The sequence below is a fragment of the Eretmochelys imbricata genome, chromosome 2 (assembly GCF_965152235.1).
Source record: "Eretmochelys imbricata isolate rEreImb1 chromosome 2, rEreImb1.hap1, whole genome shotgun sequence".
NCBI lineage: Eukaryota > Metazoa > Chordata > Testudines > Cheloniidae > Eretmochelys > Eretmochelys imbricata.
In genome coordinates, this window is record NC_135573.1 from 228,709,105 (window position 1) to 228,733,832 (window position 24,728).

Here is a 24,728-nt window from a genome sequence, read left to right on the forward strand (position 1 = left end):
TGCATTACAGAAGAGGAAGAAAGAGTCCCTGTCCCAAGAAGTTTGCCAACTAACATACAATACAAATGCAGATTCCACTATGTAATTTATACCCCCCAAAAAGGATGAATTGTATTGAACAAATTAAAACAAGATACTTACTGATTCCCTAATCTTCAGCTCTTTACAGAAACCAGCTGAACTGTTTATGCAATTTTCCACAGAAACACTGCAGTTTCCAGAATGCTTTTAGGGACATATTTTCTAAATTATCCTATAGTTCAATGATGTGCTACTGTGCTAAAAAAGCAATATATCAATAAGTTTTAATTTAGCAGCTGGGGTCCGAGAAGTGCTGAGAACATAGGAAAGGCATGTAAGAGCCTGGGGATAACGTGCCATCTAGTGAAGGGCAGAAGGACAAAAACATACTGGATTCTCAGAAGAATGCTTAAAAAGTTGTTAGAGTTTTAAGAGAATAGCTGTGTACTAGGGACACTGCAAAAAGAAATTAGTGTGAAAAGTACATTGCGAAACAGCAAGTGGTTGTGGCAGCTGTGTGTTTTTGTTGACAAGATTATACAACATTTTTTTGGGGGGGAGGGGAGAATTGCTGTTTTATTCTCTTCTAAGTTATTCTGAAAACTAACATTTAAGTTACTGGAGAAATAAAGGTGTGTCTGCTCTATTCCCCAACCGCTTCTATAGTGCAGGGTAGAAATATTTCCACCTTTGTGCTAGAAAATGCATTAGATGTTTTGTGAAAATTATTCATTTCAACTGAAGCGATTTACCAGCTTACTTATACGCAACAAGGAAACCTACATTACAAATGTACCACACACACAAAAGTCTTCTCATTCCAATCAGCACCGTGCCTTTACATTTCAGTAGCATGGAATGGGACTAGAGTGTGTGGGGAAAGTCCCACAGGAGTCATCTTATTTAAGGAATCATGGAATCCTGTTAAATTGGGATTATTAAGACTCCACCAGAAGCAACTAATTTAGCTCACATCACTAACCACTACATATTGTTTAACTGATACCTGTCAGATCTCAAAAATAGTTTAAACATGACCTTTTAGGAGACAATGTTTCATGTGACTGCACAGTAAACTGACAAATGGTCTTGGGAAAAAAAGCTATAAATCAACCCTCCTTGTTATAAATACATTTACACTGAATTCCAATGTTTCATGCCACTACTTATTTAGCATATTTCCCCCATATTTTAATTTTTTATATGCCATATACAAAACCTTTAGCACAAGGCATGACAAATAGTCCATAGAAGAGGGAATAACTAGAGACTCAGGAGTGCCAGGGCCCGAGTAAATAGCGAAGGTCATTCCTTGCAAGTCAAGGTCGTTTGCATTTCAGCTACTACATCCACATCTAAAAAGGAAGCTACATATTTGTTATGCTTTCAGGCAGCATTTGGTTACTGTAGAATTTTGAACCTTGGAATATGAAGAAAGCAAAACTATGAGACACCAGAATACATGGTTCATAATATTTAGTTTGTTTTTCTGCATACATTTCTTGTAATTTTCCATTACTTATGATCAGGGCTATAACCTTTGTGAAGAATCTCTGTTGTTGTACTCGCTTTGCACTACAGTTTGGTTTACCTGTAGACTGTAAAAGGAACAGCTCACACCTTTTCCATTTAGCACAATTTGACATAATTTGCCATGGTTACAGAACAGAGCCAGAATGTCCCCTCAGCACCCACACACAAAGGGAATTAAGCTTCCAACCCCACATATCACAGGCTCTCCAAGTATGGCCTGTGCCTCAAACTAGTTCTCCTTACCTCCATGGCAGTACAGTTTTTCATAAGACATACTGCCAGTGGCTCCCAGCATACTGCTGACACCACCCCTGTTTAGGGGGTGGAGAAGGCTTTTCACTACATTAGGCAGATATTCTACATGGACATGGGAAACCATGCTAAGGAGAGTGATCCTCCCACAACCACTCACTCACTACCTGTGATTAGGAAGACACAGGTTATTGTGTAATTATACTTTATAGGGTATCCTGAACTTCCAGTACTGAGAAAGGACATTGTTGGAGACACAATACAGACAAAATGGATCAATGGAACTAATCTGATATGGCCTTTCCTGTTATCCACCCTCACAGAGCCTAACTATTGCAGTGTGCTCTCAAAGGGGTAACCATAGGCAATGAAGAGTGAAGGGAGAAAATAGCACAAGTCGGTATATTTCTCCACACAAACGCCATCTCTGCAATTCAGCTCCTCCTTTTGTAGAAAAGTCCAGGCACTGATCCAGCCCATAGTTAATATTTTTTTTAAACAGGTTGTGAGTGGGATTCTCCACGTACCTCTACAATTATTTACATGAAATGAATTTTAAAAGGCTCAATCCTAGAACACTTTACTCATACAGAACTCCCACTGATTTTGAAGTGGGAAACTCAAAGTAGTCTGTACTTGACAATATTAGGATTTTCAGTGGTTTACTTTTTCTATAACCTGGACATACACATGGAGATGGAGAGAAATAGTTTTGTTTATCGTAAATGTATTTATCATACTATACGCCGATTCTAAATAGCTGCCTGTGAAACTACACACATTCATCTTTAGGTGTACTTGAATACAGAATCAGGAAAATATTTAGATTTTATACTGACTTACAAAAAGAGAAGGATTGAACTAATGTGTCTGAAGTTTTAATTTTTAGAAACGGCACCTGCAACAAGAATATCAAACTAAATTTTTCTGAAAAGTCAAAGTATAATAGTAAATACATAGGAAATATCACCATATACCTCTTTCCCAGTGATGTAGAATCAGCTTAGGTTCCATACCATGTGCATGAAAATTTACTGACATTGTATTTTGTGTCTAATTTATACACATAAAAACTTGGGTAATTTCATATCCTTGGAACCCAATACTCTTTCACATGTGTGCCATTCATCTGTTTCTTTCTACAAGCTCCTGCTTCATGTCAAAATAAATAAATAAAAGTGAAAGTTCCACCATCTGTACCACATCACAGGGTCAAGTTTTTCTTCTAGTGCAATGAACACAAAAGCCAATATGGTATTTAACCTGCAATTTTCAAGAAAACAGACATCACACACTTAAAGTTTAGCATATGCATTTAGTCACTACCCCCACAAAGCGTCCCACTGCACACTGCATTAATAAAAACACAGTTCCTTTGTTGGAGCCTTGTGTCACAAATACAACTGTATTCGCCAATGTTTATAAATTATATTGTGGTGCCACCCCAAAGGACCAAACTGGACAGATGTCCCACAGTGCTAGGTACATGCTGGCAAAGTCCTTGCCCACTTTTAGAATTGGCCTCAATTTTTGCCATCAGTGTAGCAGCAATGGAGCCAACCCTTAGTACCATTAGGCAAGGACAGGAAATTGTCACCAGTGAAACTTCATTGAAAGATCCACTGAAAGACACCAAAGAAATGTCCACAGAGGTTAAGCTTGGGGAGAAGAATGTCACGGAAGACTAGCACAACAAAATACTGAGAAGGCAGGAACGATCGCGTCAAACACAACAGGAACGAGAGAGACCTTGACAAGAGCCGTCTCAAAGGAGTGGAGCAGGCAGAAGGAAGCCAAGATTAAATTTGAGTGCATCTCAAGAAAGTAGTTGTGAATGGCACATTTTATTAGTTCAGAAGTGGGCAGCAGCAGGAAAGGCAAGTGGGGTCAAGGGATGGCTTTCCTAGTATCGAGGCCAGAGAGCTTGCTTGTACTATGAAAGGAAGGAACCAGAGGTGAGAGAGAAATTGAAGGAAGACTAGGAAGAAAGTGAAAGTGATTAAGGGATCTTAGTATTCAGGAGGGGGTGGAATCAAGGAGACAGGTGGAGGGATTACAGACAGCATACAAGACAGAAGACTTTTCAGTGGTGACAAGGGAAGAGGAGGGGATTATAAGACAAGAAATGCAGAAAGACCGTAGTGGAGGGACTCAGCAAGAGAGTCGGAAAGCAGATAAAAAGGAAAGAAGGCAACAGAGAAGTTTCAGATGACTAGTCACTGAAGACTCAAGTGCAGGAGCAGGTCATGATGCAACAGGTTAATTGCAACAGGGTGGCTTGCCCTCTGGGCTAGAGCGCCCAGGGCCAAGCCAATCCTGATCACATCATGAGCCCCACATGAGGGGGAAACAAGAAGTTTCCTATAAAGACCAGAAGGGGGGGGGAGCTTAGGAGTGTGTAATGAAACTGCAGGGCTGCAGAGAGGCTCCTGCAAGGAAGACCATGAGAGCAGGGGAACTGCTCAAACTAGGAAGGGCAGGGAGCAGCCTGCTAAGGCAGGAAGGACTCTGTCCAGAGGAAGGAAGTTTGCACTGTACCCAGCTCAAGACTGGAGGGAAGACCTGTGGGTTTAGTTTTGAACTTAAAGTGAATAACACAGACTCCAAGGAGGGCTGTTGTGATTGGACTAGAAAAATCCTTTGTGGATTTTATTTGGGAAACCAAGGTGAGGTCACCAGGGGATGAGGTGAGGCCGTCACTCATCTACAGCAGTGGTTTTCAAGCTGTGGTCTACAGACTATGTCTAAGATTTCCAAGCAATCAGCATGTCCATTTGTCTGAGGGTCCACAGGCAAATATTCTGTAACAAATTCCTACTGCCCACACAGTTTGCTTCTCTTTCAAGAGAAAACTGAAGAAATAGGTATCTCAACAGTGACCTCTAATGGCAAATAAGACATCTATTAAAAGCAGCACTTCTATTTAAAGGGAAGAAAGATTCAGAGATTCCAGAAGAAAACAGAAATAGCACAAAATAGAAAAGCAAACTGGGACAGTTGCAGTATTATTGAGGTACCAACTGGATTTATCTTTAAACAGGCTCTAGAAGAAAGGCAGAAACTTCTTCAAGTAGATTGGGTCCAAAATTTGACATAAAATACCTACTTATAATAAGGTGATAACTAATACATCTGTTAGCGTGCAGGTAACTTAACTGTGACCTACCCTATATCCCTAAAATAGAAGATCTTCCTCATGTGAAAAACATATGTTCAATACCATGAAAGACAGCTTGCACGTACTGAAGAGATACTGTCCACTTCATCTGTTTTTTAACTTCATTACTACTAACTGAGAAGACACTTAACACTCAAACCTGTTTTAAAGGTGGATTTTTCCCCAATTATGGAACTTTGAGGTTTGGGGCTAATTAACGATTACAGGGTTCTGGAAACCTTTGACCATACTTTCCCTCCAACTGCACTGATGAAGTGCTTTTGATTCATTAAAATCACTTATGCCTTAAGAAACAGGAATGTTAACAATGAATGTCTATATCAGGATATTAATAAAGAATTCTGTATAGTCCAGTGGTTTTCAAACTTTTTTCCTGGCAACCCAGTTGAAGAAAATTATTGATGCCCGCGACCCAACGGAGCTGGGGATGAGGGATTTGGGCTGTGGGAGGGGCTGGGGCAGAGGGTTGGGTGCAGGCATGAGGGCTGTGGGGTGGGGCCAGAAATGAGGGGTTCAGGGTGTGGGAGGGGGCTCTGGACTGAGGCAGAGGGTTGGGGTGCAGGCTGTAGGGTGGGGCTAGGAATGGGGGGGTTCAGAGTGTGGGAGGGCACTCTGGGCTGGGGCACAGGAGGGGGTCAGGGCTCTGGGCTGGAGCTCAGGGTTGGGGCAGGAGGTTGGGGGGCAGGAGGGGGCTAAGGGTGCAGGCTCTGGGGTAGGATCAGGGATGGAGGCTTGGGGTGCACGAAGGGGTTCTGGGGGGCTCAGGGCTGGGGCGGCTCCCGGTCAGTGGCACAGTGAGGGTGCTAAGGCATGTTTTCTTAGCACTGCAGACTACACTGCGCCCCAGAAGCGGCCGGCAGCATGTCTGGCTCCTAGGCGGAGGTATGCAAGCGGCTCCGCGCAGCTCTCGCCCACAGGCACCACCCCCTGCAGTGCACATTGGCCAGGAGTAGAGCCGGTATTAGGGGCAGGGGCAGTGCACGGAGCCCCACTGCCCCCCCAAACCTAGGAGCCAGACCTACTGTTGGCTACTTCTGGGGCACAGCACAGTGTCAGAACTGGTAGGGACTAGCCTGCCTTAGCCGGACAGCACCGCCAATGGGACTTTTAACGGGGCCCATTGGCAGTGCTGACAAGAGCGGACGCGACCCACTGCCTTGTATTCCACGACCCAATACTGGGTTGTGACCCACAGTTTGAAAACCAGTAGTATAGTCCACAGTTCTCCTTTATCAATGACCAGATTCTGATTGACCCTCTCCCTCCAAACACTGGAGCTCCAGGGCTGCACTCCCTTACACTTGGTAGCAATAGTCCCCAGAACCTGGTTATTCTCCACTGCAAAACAGAGCACCGGGCACTAACCATGCCCTCACCTTTCTGACATACAACCAACACAGGGGCTATAAAAGGAGATGGCACAGAGCCATTCTGCCAGCTCTGTGCCACTCAAAGAACACCTTTATGCCAGAAGAAAAGGAGGACTTGTGGCACCTTAGAGACTAACCAATTTATTTGAGCATGAGCTTTCGTGAGCTACAGCTCACTTCATCGGATGCATACCGTGGAAACTGCAGCAGACTTTATATACACACACACACACACATATATATATATATACACATACACACACACACACACACACAAAGTCTGCTGCAGTTTCCACGGTATGCATCCGATGAAGTGAGCTGTAGCTCATGAAAGCTCATGCTCAAATAAATTGGTTAGTCTCTAAGGTGCCACAAAGTACTCCTTTTCTTTTTGCGAATACAGACTAACACGGCTGTTACTCTGAAACCTGTCTTTATGCCAGAAGTATTCTGCAGGTGCTAGGTTCCGCCTAGATTAGCAGCCCCTTTATGATGTCCAATGGCATAAAGGGGCCACAATACATCTTTGTATCTGACCCACTGACTACAGTTGAGGCCCAGAGAAGGTACCCCATTTGCCAGTCTACCATGATGTAGCTGTTTTAGGCACCTGTCTTTTGAAGCTCTTCCCTCAAAAACAAGGTAACTAGTAACCCAAATAAAATAAATTAGAGCTACCTAACTCCGCGTCCTCCCTGTAAATCACCTCTGATGACTACTCCTTTTCCCATTTCCTCCTGAAGCCTAGCATTTAAAAGTCTATAAGCCCAAAGCAGCTCACAATATTTCCTTTCTCCATCCAGTTTACCTCCTGGATATCCCAAATTTCATTCATTCTTCCACAGGTCACGACCGTGCTGTCTCAGAGCTGCTGTGGAGGTGTGAATTTAGGTTAAATTTCCTATCTCTTCAACTATAATCCTGCTTTGATCAGAAACTCCTAGAGGCAAATATTCAAGCTTTCCTTTGGAACCGACCTCCACTGCCCTGCAGAAGCTTCAGGCTGTTCTAGGCTGCTGGGCACTTAATGGGGCAGACTGCATCGCAAGCATTGAGCACGCATGTGGTACATCCACCCTACACGATCAATTTAGGTGGGAGAGCACTGACTGAACTGCTGCTAACACTGGTCTCTTCCAAGTAGGTTTTAGAGATACTACGACAACACTTGTGATCTTTACAGAGTTACCCAAGTTTTGACTCTCTTCATTTACAGGATTACTAGATGGAAAAAAACATTTAATTAAGGGTATGTCTGCACTATGAAATTAAGTCGAATTTACAGAAGTCGATTTTTTGGGAAGTGATTTTATACAGTCGATTGTGTGTGCCCCACTAAGCGCATTAAGTCGGTGGAATGCATCCACAGTACCATGGCTAGCATCCACCCATGGAGCAGTGCACTGTGGGTAGCTATCCCCCAGTTCCCAGAGTCTCTGCCACCAACTGGAATTCTGGGTTAAGCTCCCAAAGCTTGATGGGGTAAAAATATTGTCACAAGTGGTTTTGGGTACATATCAGTTGCCCCGCCCTCCGTGAAAGCAATGGCCGACAACCGTTTTGCGCCTTTTTTCCATGCGAGGACCATACTGCTTTCAGCAGACGGTGCAGTTCTACTGCTAACCGTCATCAAACCACCACTTCCGCTGCAACTCTGCTCTCCTGCTTATCTCGATAGCTAATTTTTCCATGTTGGCTGTCATGGGCTCCTGCTTCAACTCTGCTTTCCTGCTCTCCTACAAATGCCATACCATGGCAAGCGTGCAGCTCGCTCAGCTCACCAGCACAGCCGCTGTTGTGTCCTGGTGCTGCTGGCAGCAGACGGTGCAGTAGGCCTGCTAACCATAGTCATCCACCACTTGTGCTGCAACGCTGCTCTCCTGCAGACACCATACCACAGCAAGCATGGAACCTGCTCAGATCACCGCGGCAGTTATGAGCATTGTAAATACTTCGTGCATTATCCTGTAGTACGTGCAGAACCAGAACCTGCAAAACCTGGTGAGGAGATGGCAGCGCGGTGACGAGACTGATGAAGACATGGACACAGACTTCTCTCGAAGTATGGGCCCTGGCAGCAATGGGGCAGGCTCATGTAGTGGAATGGCGATTCTGGGCCTGGGAAACAAGCAGACTGGTGGGACCGTATAGTGTTATGGGTTTGGGATGATTCCCAGTGGTTGTGAAACTTTTGCATGTGTAAGGGCACTTTCATGGAACTTTGTGACTTGCTTTCTCCTTCCCTGAAGCGCAAGAATACCAAGAGGAGAGCAGCCCTCCCAGTTCACAAGCGAGTGGCAATAGCCCTCTGGAAGCTTGCAATGCCAGACAGCTACCAGTCAGTCAGGAATCAATTTGGAGTGGGCAAATCTACTGTGAGGGCTGCTGTGATCCAAGTAGCCAATGCAATCACTGAGCTGCTGCTATCAAGGGTAGTGACTCAGAAATATGCAGGTCATAGTGGATGGCTTTGTTGCAATGGGATTCCCTAACTGTGGTGGGGCGATAGACGGAACGCATATCCCTATCTTGGGACTGGACCACCAGGGCAGCCAGGACATAAACTGCAAGGTGTACTTTTCAATGGTGCTGCAAGCACTGGTGGATCACAAGGGACGTTTCACCAACATCAACGTGGGATGGCCGGGAAAGGTTCATGACACTCTCGTCTTCAGGAACCCTGGTCCGTTTCAAAAGCTGCAAGAAGGGACTTTATTCCCAGACCAGAAGATAACTGTTGGTGATGTTGAAATGCCTGTAGTTATCCTTGGGGACCCAGCCTACCCCTTAATGCCATGGCTCATGAAGCCATACACAGGCAGCCTGGACAGTAGTCAGGAGCAGTTCAACTACAGGCTGAGCAAGTGTAGAATGGTGGTAGAATGTGCATTTGGATGTTTAAAAGCGCGCTGGCGCAGTTTACTGACTCACTTAGACCTCAGCGAAACCAATAATCCCACTGTTATTACTGCTTGCTGTGTGCTCCACAATATCTGTGAGAGTAACGGGGAGACTTATGGCGAGGTGGGAGGTTGAGGCAAATCGCCTGGCTGCTGATTACACGCAGCCAGACATCAGGGTGGCTAGAAGAGCACAGCAGGGTATGCTGTGCATCACAGAAGCTTTGAAAACCAGTTTCATGACTGGTCAGACTGTGTGACAGTTCTGTTTGCTTCTCCTTGATGAAAACCCACCCCCTTAGTTCACTCAACTTCCCTGTAAGCCTACCCCCTTCGACCACCACTTGCAGAGGCAATAAAGTCATTGTTGTTTCAAATTCATGCATTCTTTATTAATTCGTCACACAAATAGGGGGATAATGGTCAAGGTAACCCAGGAAGAGTGAGGGAGAAGGGAAGGACAAGGCCACACTGCACTTCAAAACTTATTGAATGCCAGCCTTCTGTTGCTTAGGCAGTCCTCTGGGGTGGAGTGGTGGGGTGCCTGGAGGGCACCCCCACATTCTTGGGTGTCTGGGTGAGGAGGCTATGGAACATGGGAAGGAGGGCAGGCGGTTACACAGCAGCGGTCTGCTCATGCTGCCTTTCCTGCAGCTCAACCATATGCTGGAGCATATCAGTTTGATCCCCCCCAGTAGCCTCAGTATTGCCTCCTCTCATCACACTGACGCCACCTATCATCTTACTACCGCCACCTCTCCTTGCGTTCATTTTCTGCTTTCCTGGACTCTGCAATTGTCTGCCTCCATGTATTCTGCTGAGCTCTTTCAGTGCAGGAGGACTGCATGAGCTCAGAAAACATTTCATCGCAAGTGCGTTTTTTTGCCTTCTTATCTGCGCTAGCCTCTGGGATGGAGATGATAGGGGAAGCGTTGAACCATCTGCAGCTGCGGGAGGAAAAAAGAGTAGTATTCAAAAAGACATTTTAGAGAACAATGGGTAGACTCTTTCACAGTGAATAGTTTCAAACAGCAGTGCCCTCCTTTCCTACACCAAGCACCCACTGGGTTGGTCATTTAAAAGAAGGGGCTGTGGTTTTCAGGTTAACGTGCAGCACAAACCCAACTAAACCGCCCCCACCCAATTCTCTGAGATGATCACTTCACCCCTCCTCCCACCACGTGACTAGTATTAGGGAAGATCCCTGCCAGCTGAATGTGAACAGCTCAGTGTGAATGGGCCCACCCCCACCGCATGGCTAAAAGTAGGGATGGTTTCTTTTCAGCTACAGGCAAGCAGCCCAGTAGGAGCGGCCACCTCTGAAAGTCCCCTTAATAAAATTCCCTTATTTCAACCAGGTAACCTTGAATGATATCACTCTGAGGATAAACAGAGAGAGATAAAGAACGGATATTGCTTGAATGCCAGCAAACACCAGGACCATATGCTACCATGCTTTGTTATGCAATGATTCCAGACTACATGCTACTCGCCTGGTGTGGTAAAGTGTCCTACCATGGAGGACGGAATAAGGCTGCCCTCCCCAGAAACCTTTTGCAAAGGCTTTGGGAGCACATCCAGGAGAGCTTCATTGAGATGTCCCTGGAGGGTTTCCGCTCCATCCCCAGACACATTAACAGACTTTTCCAGTAGTATCCCAAGTCTTCAGGGCAAATTAATCATTAAACACGCTTGCTTTTAAACCATGCATTATATTTTAAAAAGTACACTCACCAGTACTTTCTCTGTCTTCAAGGTCCAGGAGCCCGCCTTGGGAGGGTATTGGCTCCAGGGTGATAAACAGTTCCTGGCTGTCGGGGAGTACGGTTTCATCCTCCTCTTCTTCCTCATCCCCAAAATCCTTATCCCTGTTTCGTGAGACTCCCCCTTGCAGAAGTCCATGTACGGGGTGGGGTAGTGGTAGGGGCACCACCTAGAATTGCATGCAGCTTACCATAGAAGTGGCATGCCTTGGGTTCTGACCCGGAGTGGCTGTTTGCCCATTTGGTAACCTTGCCTGAGCTCCTTAATTTTCATGCAGCACTGCTGCAGGTCCCTGTTATAGCCTCTGTCCTTCATGCGCTTGGGAGATTTTTTCAAATATTTTGGCATTTTATCTTTTGGAACAGAGTTCTGATAGCATGGATTAGTCTCCCCATACAGCGATCAGATCCAATACCTCCCGTTCAGTCCACCCTGGAGCTCTTTTGCTATTCTGGGACTGCATGGTCACCTCTGCTGGTGAGCTCTGCATCATCACGCCACGCTGGCCAAACAGGAAATGAAATTCAAAAATTCCTGGTGCTTTTCCTGTGTACCTGGCAACTGCATCTGAGTTGAAAGTACTGTCCAGAGCAGTCACAATGGAGCACTCTGGGATAGCTCCCGGAGTGAAATACCATCAAATTGCATTGGGGGGAGGGATAGCTCAGTGGTTTGAGCATTGCCTGCTAAACCCAGGGTTGTGAGTTCAATCCTTGAGGGGGCCATTTAGGGATCTGGGGCAAAAATTGGGGATTGGTCCTGCTTTGAGCAGGGGGTTGGACTAGATGACCTCTTAAGGTCCCTTCCAACCCTGATATTCTATGATTCAAAATCTATACTACCCCAAATTCAACCCGGCGATGTCAATTTTAGTGCTAATCCCCTTGGGGAGTAGTACAGAAATTGATTTTAAGAGCCTTTTAAGTCAACAAAAATGACTGTCGTGTGGACAGGTGCAGGGTTAAATTGATCTAACTCTGCTAAATTCGACCTAAACTCATAGTGTAGACCAGGGCTAAGTAGCTTAGGTTATTTCCCTTGAAACCTATATCTAGAGTCATGCCCATGTTAAACCTGCTTCTCAATTTCACCTATCAACCAACATTTACAGATGGCTTTAGAACAGCTTCAAGCAGAAGTCTGGATAAGTCAAATTGTATAGGGTTAGTGGACTAGAGACCTAATTACAGTGAATATTGTACAGTAAGGGACAAGGTTTATAGCTAGAAAAAAAAGGACAATACAGTAGAAACAAGATCCATTTTACATCAGTGTTTTCAGATGTTATAACAGTTAGCTAAATGAATCGCTAGTGTAACACCAACGAAGGCATGAGTTACACCTAAAAGGCATCTGGCCCAACAGATACACAGTCAGAGGAGGGATAGATGCCTCCTTTTTCTCCCCTTCTACTAAAGTTTGTGGCAGAGCAAGTTGCAACTGGAATGGCAATTGTCCCAAATCGGTATACACTTATTGAGGAACGTCTACACGGCCAGTTAGTGCGTGGCAACCCAGGGAGTGAATGAACAGCACACTAGCCTGCCATGCACTCAATGGCTGCGTAGACCTCACTGGTTATTTGAACTTTTAGCGTGCAGTAACAGGATCCACGCAGTTAGTGCACAGCACGCTAGTGTGCTGTGTATTCACACCCTGGCTTATTACACATTAACTGGCTGTGCAGACAAACCCTAAATGATTCAACCAACCAACGCTATTCAATCAATGGAATGCAGATTTGCGTACCTTTGATAAAGAATGATTTACAGGAAGGTAAGTGCAAACTTAATAGCAATGTGAATGGCACACTAAGAAGTTAACTGCAAAAGGGCAACATGCTGGGAGTAAAAATATTCAGAGCAGTGTAATCAGCATAACCGGATTTAATGGCGTTATCTACCTTCAGAAGCTTTGCTTAAATTTTGGTAGTGTTGACTAGCAAAATAAGATACTGGTTGCAGAAGGATACTCACATCCACTTACTTTTTATATGTATTTACTCTATCAAACGGACATATTTACTACAGGCAGTAGAAAAACAGAAGCAAGCATATTCATTTATATGACAGAAAACTAGTAAAAGATGCTAATATGACCTTAGTGAAACTTATCAAGTGTCATTGCCACTGTTTTCCCAAGTCATTTTAAGAACAATCTACTAAGACAATTAATTATATCGCTTAAAGGATTAGGTCAAGAGTGTCAGATACAAAAATATGACTTTGAAATTTGGCCTTTTTTAAAGGGAGAGACACTATTTCAACTCAACATTTATTTTTCTTTTTTAAAAAAAAGAGCGGTAACTTCCAACGTTGGAGAATATTAGTTATACCCCACTGGGGAAGATTCCTGACCTTTACCTTCCTATAAGAAACATTTTAGGGTCCGACAGGTCAACAGCATCCCTTAAATGGAAGAATGGACACTCATCCCTTAATATTCATACAACCCTTTGATTTAAAAGTCAGAGTTTGTAGAATCTACTCTTTTTACCCCATTTTATTGGTATCTTCTGGTCAATGGGAGCTGCGAAGCCAGCGCTCTGGGTGGAGGCAGCCCACAGACCTGCCTGGCCATGCCGCCGCCTAGCAGCTGAGCAAGGGGGATGTTACCACTTCCAGGGAGGCCCCGAGGGAAGCACCACCCAGAGGTGGCCTCACCCCATCCGGTGCCCCCTTCCATACCCAAACCCTGCTGCTGGATGTGGGGGAGGGGGTTTGCGCGCTGCGGGGGGCTGAGACTGCCCCAGCAGCAGCTGGTGTACCTGGTGCTGCCTGAGTTGCTCCTGAGCCAGGTGTACCGGTCGCTGCAAAAGTCACAGAAAGTCATGGAATCTGTGACTTCCATGACCTCTGTGACAAACTCACAGCCTTACTCACCAGCTATCTATGGCATAAGGGGCAAAATTCCACTGTGAGGCACTATGCCTTTCTTGAAACAGGGATCTGAGGAAAGGTCCTTTGTCGTCTTCACATGTCAGTGGGCATGAAATCTCTGGTCAAGGTTATATAAGAATATTGAGATCTCCTTGGGATCCAGGTGGGATAGGTGAGAAGAGGGACAAAAGCAGCAGGCAGATATGGAGGAGACGATACGACCAGGACTCAAGTTTCCGTATTCTCCTAATATACTAGCTACGAGGAAAATGGCCCACTAAAAATTTATAGCAACTATACACTTGCCTATTGGCACCCATATTCCTTTACACCCCTTAATGCCACATCTTAAAAAAATAAAATATAACTGTACTCTCATTCAAAATATATTTATCCTCTACATGCTAGGATAACACAACTGATTACATCATCCTCACAGCCCTCAATCCCCTTTTCATCTGAAAAAGAACTTTCCTTTAGGCAAGTCCTAGGTATTAAAAACATAACTCTTATGAGATTTTGAAGAATTTAGACTTTCCTGAAATTCAATGAGCTAGACAATTTAAAGGATTTGTGACAGTGATTTCCAGCCTCTTTTTGCTAGAGCAGTGGCTCTCAACCTTTCCAGACTACTGTACCCCTTTCAGGAGTCTGATCTGTCTTCTGTACCCCAAGTTTCACCTCACTTAAAAACTACTTGCTTACAAAATCAGACAGGAGTGTCACAGAGCACTATTACTGAAAAATTGCTTACTTTCTCATTTTGTCTGTACAAAATTTTAGTTTGTACTGACTTTGCTAGTACTTTTTATATAACCTGTTGTAAAAATAGGCAGATATCTAGATGAGTTGATGTACCCCCTGGAAGACTATGCGTACCCCTGGTTGAGAACCACTATGCTAGAGCACCTCCTTGCAATGGACTAACACACCACTTCATCCCCCATCCAAGTGTGAACACAGTAACCATCTACCCCTTTTCCCCACTCCCATCCTGTTTCTCTTGTCCTCCTTCCCTGGCAATTGTGTTTTCCCGTCCACCATATTTGCATGGACTCCACCTTCCTCCATCACATAGTAGCTTTGAATTCCTCATCTCCACACTCCATGGAATGCACATACCTGGGAGCGGGAGAGATGCACAATAGTGCCTTCAAAGGCCCAGCTGAGTACCAAAAGGAGTAAAGAAAACTTGACTGGACTGGCATGACGACATCTGAACCTGCACTCCTGTACATGTGAGTTGATCCCAGAGCAAATTACATTGGGGGTCACAACAGTATGGAAGTAGACTGACTTCCAAGCAGCCACCTAATTTTAATTGCAGATAAGGCAGAACATTTGTTGAGTGTGAGGGTGGTGTGAGTCTGGGGTCCCACAGCTTTTCTTCTACACACAATGCTTTCCTCTACCCTACAATGACCCCTGAAATAGTCTGGCATTCCCCACCCATGACAGGAAAATGCATGTTTAAGAAGGCTAAGTTACTATCATGATTTTTCTATGTCATTTGACCCCTACTGCAGTACTGATTTACTATTTGACTGAAACATCCAAAGGATTGAGGCCAGATTGTGCTAGGTGCTGTACAGACACAAAGATGCAGTCCCTTCCCTCAAAAGTTTGCAACACAGCAGGTCTTTATACATTGACAAAATTAGACTTTAGTTCATTTCTTCTTTTAAAACCCATACAAAATCAACAGAAGTTAAACATTTAACACTGCACATGCATGGTCACTGTAGTATTTCACATTTAATCAAACAAAGCAAATATACTTTAAAAAAAGACTTCTGGAGATGTAGGAAGCTTACAGACAGGGCAGAAGCGGAAAAAATTTTAAATGGATGGGTTGGAAATAAGATTACAGTTAAGGATCTTATCCTCACAAATGGAGAATGAAAAACCAAAATACAAAAACTAAGGAGACCTGCTGAACATCACTGCTAAATTACATTTCCCATCCATTTCCTGTAATGCAACTATTTAAATGATCTATTTAGGACAAGGGCCTTGCTACCATCTCTAAACAGCATAGCCTAATTGATGCTAAATAAATAAAATGGAACACCACCAATGGCAACTTTTGAATGTTGTTCAAGTGGTAGCAATGAGGCTTCTAGAAAATAGTGTTAGCCACCAAGAAGTGTACTTACTTGTGAGCTTGTTGTGACTGAGAACCAGCTGTGTGATGTGGGACAGAGTGACTGTAAGAAAGCAGAAGACAGACCGTAAGTGAATGAACTAACATAACCCAAATGCAAGCAACATAAAACAAAACAAACTTTCCCCATCTGGGAGATGGGCATTTACATACACTGGCAGAGGTTAAACTGAGCAACACAGGCCAATTCCTCCATGCTTTGATAGATCTGAACCAGTATGGTTTCCCATACTAACCCAATAACAATTACTAAGATACCAGAACATCTCTCCCAGCCCCTGCACATTGCAGTACGGATCTGCCTTCATACAAGTACCATTTCATTAAAATGATAATTTGAAGAACAAAGCAGGACATGCTCTCAATGTTTTGAGATCATTTTTACAGGATTTTCATAAATAAATGACTTACACCTTGTATATTTTTCCAAATTCAGCATGCCTCACAGGATCTCCAATAGAATTATGCAATAACACCATTTTATAACTTGTTGAAGTTAAAAGCTCAGACAATACAAAAGACAATATTTAAAAAGAGTGGATTCTGTCTCTGCAACACATCTCTAAAGAGCTAACTTTGAAACTTTCAACATTTTTTGCAAGAGTATTACATTAATATAGCAGATTCTTCTTTTACTTTGTGTCAAGAGGACAATAACGTAGAACCTAATCCCACAGGTAAACTTTGCATACCAAGGAGTCTACAAGAAATTCATCTGCTGCCTTTTTGTTCAGTCAGTTATTAGTATTGTGCTACATATCAAAGGCGAGCAGAACCTTGTTCTTCAACAAGATTATTCTTTACCCAGTAGAGGCAACTGGCAGGAGAATGGCAACAGTAAGCGTAGTACACTTTACACAGGAATCCCATGTGTTCTACATCAGAGGTGGGCAAACTACGGCCCATGGGCCGGATCAGGCACACAAGACATTTTAAGCTGGCCTGCGAGCCGCACCAGCAGCTTGGCCCCGCTCCAGCTGGCACGGGAGCCACACCAGCGGCTCGGCCCCATTCTGGCGCTCTGGCCAGGGGCGGCACCACATGGCTCGGCCCCACTCCGGCCGGGGTCCAGAGTTGGTGCCTGCAGATGGGGCAGTGAGCAGAGCCACCTGGCCTCGCCTCCACGTAGGAACTGGACAATGGACATTGCACTGCTTCCGGGAGCCGCTTGAGGTAAGTGCAGCTCTGAGCCTACACCCTGAGCCTCTCCCCATGCCCCAACCCTGATCCCCCTCCTGCCCTCTGAACCCCTTGCTCCCAACCCTCCTGCACCCCAAACTACTCATCCCCACCCCAGAGCCTGCACCCCAACCCCAATTTTGTGAGCATTCATAGCCCACCATACAATTTCTATTCCCCGACGTGGCCCTCAGGCCAAAAAGTTTGCCCACCCTTGTTCTACATGCACTTGAAATCCCTCATGAGAAAATCCAAGAGGTGTTTATACCTTTACACACACACACACACACACACACACACACACACACACTTCCAAGGGACTAAAAACAGTTATTGCTTGCTGGCTAGCAGAATGCAACTTGTCAATTTTTGAAAACTTTTACTGAACTTTCTACAGCTCTCATTATTACTTTTCCCCCCCTTTTGGATTTTTCCTCTTTGTCCTATAAGAGATCATGGTGTATATTTTACTAAGGCCATATCTAGACCATAAACTTCGGTCAACACAAGTTGCCATGGTTAGTATATTACCCATGCATATGCACATACATGGTTCTCACTTTGGTGTTGCACTTACTCATGGTGCTGTGTACTATGAGTAAGGCTACTAATCTGTCAGAGGTCATGGATTCTGTGGTTTTATGAGATCTGACTTTTTGAAAACTCTAGTAATTCAGCCCCAGCCAGCGGGGCTTGGGCTTCAGCAAATTCTTGACTTATTGTTTATGCCCATGTCCTGTCCATGACTTAAAAAAAAAAAAAACCTGTGCCAAAAGTGTAGCCTTAACAATGGGTCGGTATCCCAGAGGGCCACATCCAACCCTCCAGCACAATGTGAAAATTCCCCAAAAGGCAATCTGTTTTGCACACACAAGTCGTGCAAAAAAGCTGGGAGCAAGGAGTCAAGTTCCCATTATGCAACTTTCCCCATCACATAATACCATGCACATACCATAATTTTCATGCCTGTTTTTAAAATCCCACAAATCCACATGGCACTTGTCGCTGTCTGCCGTTTCTTACGGAAGCATGGAGCCCACACAGCTCTGCGCTATTGTCGAACACTGCAAACAATCATTTGATATTTGCAGAGTTGCAGGAAGTACTGCAACAATGGGGGAACATGACAATTTCTTTAAGGACAGACTGTTAAGGGGCACAGCAAAAAGCAATTCAAGGTTGTTGGCAGTTTGCACAAAGAAGCTGCAGGTGGTATAGCACTGCTTCTGGGCCCAAGAAACTAACAGACTGGCAAGATTGCATCATAACGCAGGTTTGGGATGAGCAGTACCTACAGAACTTTCACATGCAAAAGGTCACAATTTCTGGATCTGTGTGCTGAGCTCAAGACAGCCCTCCAGAGCAGGCACACCAGAACGTCAGCTACATTGACAGCTAAGAAGCAAGTGGCGATCACACTAGAGAAGCTTGAAGCAACAGACTGCTACTGGTCAGTGGGAAATGATTCTGGAGTTGAAATATCAACAGTGGGGGCTGCGGTCATAGACGTGTACAGGGACATTAATTGTATCCTGCTATGCAGGACTGACTCTAGGCAAAGTGCAGGACGCTAAATGGATTTGCGGCTATGGGGATCCCAGAGTGCGTTGAGGCAATTGATGGCACCCATGTCCTACCATGCAGAGTACATCAACAGAAAGGACCTACTTTTCTATGGTTATGCAAGGGTTGGTGGGTCACAGGGGATGCTTCACTGACAAACATCGGCTGGTCAGGCAAAGAATGTGACACTCGCATCTTTAAGGACACAGGACTGTACAGGAAGCTTCATTTTTTCCCTCCAACTAGCAAAATTACCACATGCAATGCTGAAATGTCAATAGCGAGCCAGGGGGACCCAACCTACACCTCTGGCTCATTAAGCCATATGTGAATGGTCAGAAGGTGAAGCATGAAGTAGAACCAGTCTACCCAGGTGTGACCTTAGACGGCACACAGAGCTACCATGCCCACCTGAAGAACAAAGGAGCTGAAGTCAAGATGTGCAACAATCTTAGCAAACTGGCAGATTCGTCATAGGGTGCTCGTGCTCCAACTTTGTGGACATCAGCTCTTGCCACCTTGCATTCAGTGGCGGAGTACTACCTACCAGTCTGGAGTCAATCGTCACACACCAAACTGGTGGATATGCAGTTACATGCCACCATGCGTATCATCTCTGGCACCCTGCGTGCGACTCCATTCCCATGGCTTCCAGTTTTGAGCAATACTGCTCTTCCTCATTTCGGAAGACAGGTTGCACTGGTATGTTACTGGAGAAAGTACACGCCAACTCAAGCCTGCCACTGCACAATGACCTTTTTAAAACCACTAGCTGCACGTTTGCCATCACGTCACCTATTATTGTCTCATCTGCCACGCCAGGATGTTAGGGCAGAAACACTCAGAGGAATGGATATCTGTTATAATCCCCAACCAATCCCTTGTCACTGACCCCACAATTTGCCTGCCTGGTTTTGATCTGCCAATTGTCCCTGTTGAACAGGTTCCAGACCAGGCAAGGTCTCTGTGCAGCCAACCAGTAATGCTGGTAATGCACGAAGTAATGCTTTGTGACAGCCCTTTGTGCAACTGCAGCACAACGCAGACGATGACACACATTGTCAATGAATGCCTGCTAACGAGGTTCAGTGGTGGCCTAGAAGAACTGCATCAGACCACTGAAGATGCCATCGCTTGGCTAGATGACTATGCACACGCTAAATAAATAAAGCCATACCCTGGCTACCTTGACAGCTTCAAGGAAGAGTCAACTACCAGCTCAGCAAGAGCAGAATGACAGCTGAATATGTTTTCAACAGACTGAAGGAATGCTGGCAGTGTTTAGTGACAAGACTGGATCTCAGCAAGAAATATATCCCATTGGTTATGGCTCCCTTCTATGTCCTGCATCATAACTCCGTGACAAAGGGAGGAGAGTTGCTGCAGAATGGGACAGCAGAGGCGGAGCAGCTGTCTGCTGACTGAACAGCCAGAAACAAGGGCTATCAGAATAGCTCAACGCAGAACTATGCAGCTGAGAGAGGCCTTGGAAGAGCACTTTAAAAGTCAACTAAAGTAATGTGCTGAGCTGGATGGTGATGAATGCAGCCTTGAAGTTTCGGGGGCTGCAAGGAATTGTGTAACACTTGGTGTACATTTATGAAAATCATACCGACTTAATGAATCCATCAGTTATGCAGTGCTTATTGTACATTTACAATTTTAACATTGTTTCTAACTGAACCAACGAGTTCTGTGGTCCTGTTCCACTACAAGTAATATGTGCTTTGAGTAGTGCTCGGGATTTGGTAGTATGTGTTAAGTCAGAAAGAGGACTATTTCCAAAAAATAAAAGTTACATACCAAAAACAGTGCAAAACACACTGTGTAATTAAAAGCCATACAATGCAAATACAATAAATTAACAGAACAGCATTTTAAAATTAGAACAGCAGAAAACATTCATGTCCATTTCAGTCCATTTCTGAAAAACATACACCAGTCATGGCTCTCAGGTCAGTATGTGTGATTTTGAAAGTTTCCTTACTGTCCCCCAGTGAGGGGTGGTAGGGATGCAGCCCAAGAGGCTCTGTGGAATGTTGGAGGGTATAGAAAGCTGCTGCAATGGAGTTCTCCACTGACTGCAAAGAAAGGCAAGCATGTGACTACTGGACCTGGGATCTGAGGGAACTGGGATTGTTTAGTCTACAGAAGAGAAGAATGAGGGGAGATTTGATAGCTGCTTTCAACAACCTGAAAGGTGGTTCCAAAGAGGATGGATCTAGACTATTCTCAGTGGTAGCAGATGACAGGACAAGGAGTAATGGTCTCAAGTTGCAGTGGGGGAGATTTAGGTTTGATATTAGGAAAAACTTTCACTAGGAAGGTGGTGAAACACTAGAATGAGTTACCTCGGGAGGTGGTGGAATCTCCTTCCTTAGAAGTTTTTAAGGTCAGGCTTGACAAAGCCCTGGCTGGGATAATTTAATTGGGGATCGGTCCTGCTTTGAGCAGGGGGTTGGACTAGATGACCTCCTGAGGTCCCTTCCAAACCTGATATTCTATGACCTCTTGGTCAATACGGATCTGCAGCACTTGTGTTTGCTGCCTCAGAAGCCCCATTATGTCCTGGTTCATGTCCCTCTCCTTTTCCTGCTGGGACTTCTTTCCAGGCTGCCTCCTATATTTACAAACCTCTCCGCTGGCCCTCTTGATAGTCTGATGCATCCCTGGCTTGCAGGATCTTGAATATGCCCTCTCTAGTCAGCTTCTCTCTCTTCATCAGGGTCAGATGTGCCAGAGTGGGGACCTCTCAAAGCTGCAATGGCAGAAGCTACTGATAAAACAGACAAATGTATCATTGTATTTACAGTCACAATGGAAACTGAAATATCAGTTTTATAACTCTCTTCCCTTATTCCCATAGGAGTTTAAATAAGACACGCTTACTGACGCTTCAGCTTTGGAGTGCCTCTGCACAGCACAGCTCTCCAACTGCAGCCATGGTGAGTATGGCTCACCAGGGAGCAAGGTGACAAAATGAGGAGGGAATTGTTCGGTCACATAAAATAAAATTTTGACCCTGTTTCCATGGTTACAAGTACAACACAGTGGCACCAAATGCTGACGTTTTTCCTTAGGCGGTGGTGATTTTAGCTAGTGTCTCACTCAAAGGCATCAAAGGTACAGAAAGCACAGCTGCTGCTAGCATCCCAAAGCCACCAGTCACATCTGCCACCAGCCTGTTTCCTGAAATGGTGACTGCCACAGTTATCACAGAATGGATGGCAAAGTGTCCTACTGCAGAGGAAAAAAATAAAGACAAGCCATCCCTAGAAACCTCCAGGAGAGAATTGCAGAGTGCCTCCATGGAAGTTTCATCAAGTTCTCTCCAGGGGACACAAAAGGACATCCCTATATACATAAACTGCTCCACATGCCTTCCCCTGACCTAATCCCACAGGTAATGAAAAACAGATAACTACCTCTGATGTACCTCTACGCCTTCTCATAGGAGAGAAACAATGTAGATACATGTTTCCTGCTAACTTGATGTTGGGTTGGGTGCCATCTTCAAATGTGCCCCTTTTAAGGAAGAATGCATGCACACACTTATGTGAGGTTCCTTTCATCAGGCTCATCCATGCTCAGTTGGCGGGACTGGCTAGACTGTATGGAGTCTCAAACAGATCCTGGCTTGTGGCATAGCTAGCCACCCGCAGGTGTTTCTCCTCCTCACTGTTCACAGCAGAGGTCTGTCCTGGGTTCCACTGAGGCACCCACAGTGAGGTGCTGATTGGGTCTCTGTCAAGTATGGAATGAAGCTCATTGTAAGTGTGGTCTTGACACGAGATCAACTGTTGGCCTCCCTGGACTTGTGGCATGCCTCCTACAGTTCCTTTGCCTTCACACAGCACTGCTGCCAATTCCTGTTGCACCACTCGCCTGCATCCTCTGTGCAATCTTTTCGCAGATGTCCCTATTTCTATGACTAGTCCATAGCTGCACCTGCACAGCCTCTCCTCCTCACAGGCCCAAGAGATCCAATATCTCCAGTCTACTCCAGGCAGGTACGTGTCTAGCTGGCATGGTCAATTGGGCAGTTGCAACAAGCGAGAGCTGCTGGTTATGCTCACCAAACTGGGCAATCAGGAAAGGGCAATTCAAAAATATTCAGGGGCATTGGCTGGCTTCTGGGCTCTGTGCCCTCAGGTAATGGAGTTCATAACTGAGACAAGAGCAGTCGCTGTTGGGCATTGTGGGACAGCTGCTGGAGGACTGTTAAGGTCAACATAGGTCACAGTGTTTACATTTGCACTGCGTCAACCACATTGCTCAATGTCGTTTGGGGAAGTGGCATTACTGTGTCACCATAAGGGGGTTTTACCTCACTAGAAGACATCTGACTTCAGACACAAGCACAAATAAGTTGACGCAACAACTTATGTTGATCTCACTTTGTAGTGTAGACCAGGCCTCAATTATTTTCAGTCTTCCCTTCTTTTCCCCCTTTCTAACCTCTATTTCTTTATTTGTGTTTTATCTGCCTACTTCCCCATACTTTGTCTTTCCTCACCCCATCTTCCCCCATACTGTACTACTTTTTTTCTAGTTTATCCCCAGAAATCTTTCCCTCCAACCCCTATTAACTCCATTCCCACTCTTTATACACATTCTTCACACCAATCCACTTGCAAAATTTAAAAGAAATTTACCAGAAACCCAACTGTTTAAGAATTATCCTCCTCACCAAAGTACAGTTTGAAAAAGGCTACTGACACATCCCTTCTCCTTAGCCAACGAGAAAAGAAAGGGTGCTAAAATCTTAAGTACTGTTCCTGGACTTTGCTCCCGTCTTTTGTATTAGGTTCTGGCTAATAGGTTTCCAGTAAATTTGAACAGTTCTCATTCCACCCACTGCTATTCTGGCTGCTAGAAAAAAGGACCAATCCCTCTTCCCATCCAAGAGCCTCCTCGTTACTATGAAGTTGAATCTCCAATACTCTGTTCCTCCCTTAACCACGTGGCAGCAGAACTGTCTGCTATACATCGACCCCAGTCATGAAATCTTCTTCATAGTGGATAGCTTCAGTTCCTGCTGCGGCTCATAGTGCTGTTGCTTGAGAAAGCTATGAAATTAGCCTGATTCCTGTCTGTTCTTCTACTGTCCCAAAACCTCACCTAGAGAGTTGAGGAGCAGCAATGAAAACTTACAGTACTGGATGGTTTTCAGAATGCTGCAGCTTGGGAAAGCTTTGAGCAGTAGCACTGGAGCTGTCTGCAGGTTAAGGGTATGTTTACACTACAATGAGAAATAAATTCCTGCTCAAGAAGATACGCTTGATGAGAGCTAGCACGGGTGTATCTGTACCAGCACGAGTGGCAGGAAGGGCTAGCCAACCTGAGTACATGCTTATGGTGTAAGTCAGTAGTTCTCTACCTTTCCAGACTATGGTACTGCTTTCAGGAATCTGATTGGTCTTGCATACCCCAACTTCCACTTCACTTAAAAACTAACTGCTTACAAAAAAATCAAACAAAAATACAAAAGCGTCACAGCCCTATTACTGAAAAAATCACTTGCTTTCTCCCTTTTTTACTATATAGTTATAAAATCAATTGGAATACAAATATTGTACTTGCATTTCAGTGCAGTTCTTGAGCCTGTTTTTCAGTTGACTCTCGTCATTCTGGGAGGCAGTGAAGCAACAGCAACAATTATGTTTTTCTCCACATTGAGTCTATTCCTGTAGCCTGTTGTAAAGTCATGCAAATACTGTATCTAGATGAGTTGACATACCCCCTGGAAGACCTCTGCGTACCCCAAGGAGTACGAATACCCCGGTTGAGAACCACTGGTTGAAGTGGCTCCTCCCATCACGACAGCTACACTGATATCTTAGTGCACTAGCTCACTCAGAGTTGGTCTACACTGTCACTTAAGTTGATGTAACTTACATCGCTCAGGGGTGTGAAAAGACCACA

General features: G+C 44.8%; 1 protein-coding gene across 1 annotated transcript in view; it reads right to left on the reverse strand.

The window, feature by feature from the left end:
• Nucleotides 1–24,728, reverse strand: part of RSU1 (Ras suppressor protein 1) — a 187,691-nt gene that overhangs the window by 144,172 nt on the left and 18,791 nt on the right. Inside the window, exon 3 of the mRNA XM_077809432.1 lies at nt 16,054–16,104. Within this exon, the coding sequence (XP_077665558.1) occupies nt 16,054–16,104 (51 nt within the window). The remainder of the gene's footprint in view (nt 1–16,053; nt 16,105–24,728) is intronic.